General features: G+C 42.4%; 1 protein-coding gene across 2 annotated transcripts in view; it reads left to right on the forward strand.

The window, feature by feature from the left end:
* LOC118333040 (inactive phospholipid phosphatase 7) overlaps positions 1–2,228 on the forward strand; it is an 8,525-nt gene that overhangs the window by 355 nt on the left and 5,942 nt on the right. Inside the window, exon 2 of one of the 2 annotated variants that reach the window (XM_035668536.1) lies at positions 2–406. In XM_035668536.1, the coding sequence (XP_035524429.1) occupies positions 2–406 (405 nt within the window). Of the gene's footprint in view, positions 407–2,228 lie in introns of both variants that reach the window. The other variant, XM_035668535.1, reaches the window with a different exon arrangement.

Genomic DNA, 2,228 nt, shown 5'->3' on the forward strand with positions numbered 1-2,228 from the left:
GGCGGCGGTGGTGGTGCTGGCGGCGGCGCTGGCCCCTCGGAGAGCCGAGGCAGCGCAAGGCGACCTGGTCAAATAAAGCACCAAACGAGCCAGCCAAGCGAGGAGCCGACCGACAGCGGCAGCAAGGACAAGAGGGAGCCCAGCAGACTGCCAGAGGAAGACTGTATGCAGCTGAACCCTTCATTCAAGGGAATAGCGATCAACTCCCTCCTCGCAATTGACATCTGTCTGTCCAAGCGCATGGGGGTGTGCGCGTACACGTCGTCCTCCTGGGGAGGCTGCCGCTCCATGATCACCCTGTTAGCGCTTACGGGACACGGCATCACGTGGATCATTGGTACTATTGTGTGCCTCACGAGGAGTAACACTCTGGCAGGGCAAGAAGTCCTGGTGAACCTGCTGCTTGGTAAATGGCGCACCACACTCACCAACAACTAGACCCTTCAATACCCAGAATGCACCATACAGGAGAAGCCAGTCAGTCAATGACATGCACTCACTATCTTCTCTTGAAACTGATTCACATAGGGTCTTTGTGGACACTGGCAACGGTTGACTTTGCACCCTGTCTCACCTGTGAAGTCAGTCAGCTGTGCCATTCTCCACTGTATGGAATTCCAAACATTACACAGATCCCAGTCACACTTCCTAAATACATTCCAGTTTTAAAATCGTACATACACTTGTGACAGGCAAAAGTATGGGTAGTATTGTCTGACGAGGCATTTACTTTTATAAAGGTTTATATAGTTTTTCATTTGAATTGTAATGATTAACACATCTTGTTTTAATACTTTATTGATCACGGGATGAAAAGAGGATCTTAACAACATTACAACCGTAAAATAGAAAGCATTCATTTAATCATTTATTAACCATTTTAAGGCCATTAGCTAAAACTTATAAATACTTCAGCAGGTATGAGTTATTAGAGAGTGGTGCCAGGTTATGTTTTCAAAGTCATACACAAACAAAGTTTTTATTGTTATCAGTGAAACATTCTAAATGTTTTGCTGATTGTCCCTCAGCAGCAGACAAGAACAAGTGTCAGTGTTGAGTAAAGTCAACATTGTGTGTTAGGAGGGAGTGCTTCCATCTTGCAGCTTTTCTGTCTATTCAGCATTTATTTGAAGAGCGACTCAGGTTGGAGACCCCAGTGAATCAATGTCTAGGAAAACGAGAGAATGGCCAAGTTAGGTTAATCTTAACATTAATAAATATGGATCCCAATGGTAGTTTTGACACTGAAGAGATTGAAAATGCTTATCCATATGCATGTGATGGACCGCAGTCTTATAATTATGAGCCTGCCAGGTGTCCTAAGAGACCAGGAACAGACGAGGATTAAAAAAATAAGGAAAGTAATTGAGTTGTGGAGAACAGGGCAGGCGGTGAGTGACCTGAATTGGCTAAAGCGCTCACATCACAACGGGCTGGTACGTAGAGGCAAAAGAGAGAGAGAGAGACAGTTTCCTGACACTTATTGTTTAATAGGTCTTTGTGTCGGAAATGCTAACGGTTTTAGCCACAGAGACTTTGTGCTGCAGGGAGGTGGATGCCCTCTGGGTTCTGGGGGAGAGACCTGACATAACATACCTGACACTGCACCCAGGCTTTGAAGCATGCTGTTTGAATCTGTGCTACAGACCGCCTACATGAGCTTCAGGCAAGAGCACCGCCCTCTCCAGGCCAGCAGACATGAGTATGTTTGGAGCAGAAATAGTCTCTGAATTAAAGAAGAGAAAATCAATTGACCCATTTAAAATGAATCTCAATTATCACCATCTCATGAGCTTATGTTCAGTTAATGTTGACATTGTGTCAGAGAGATGTTGATTTAACTTATTGTTATGAGTTACACCTTACCATTCTACAATATAATACAATCTAACTCAACAAATACATGCAAAGGTTGTTGTTTTAGGTAGTAGTGCTGAGTTGTATTAGATGCATCATGATAGTTGATCATTGCTCATTCAGGAGCAAATGTATATTCCCCAAATATATCCAGACATTAGTTAGCATTTATTTATTATATTTCTTATTTTATTTCTTATTGTTCTTGTTGATTTAGTACTGTATTGTTCCTCTGTCTCTACTAATAGTAAAACTAGTGTAACACAGCAGTACAGCAAATTTTATTTCAACATATTTATGTAGTAAAGAGCAGATTATATGAGATAAAATTCTTCAGAATGAATGGGAGATCTGTGTGTCTGTGTGTGTGT

Source organism: Morone saxatilis, unplaced genomic scaffold, assembly GCF_004916995.1.
Source record: "Morone saxatilis isolate NCDOM2014 unplaced genomic scaffold, NCSU_SB_2.0 Contig21, whole genome shotgun sequence".
Lineage (NCBI taxonomy): Eukaryota > Metazoa > Chordata > Actinopteri > Moronidae > Morone > Morone saxatilis.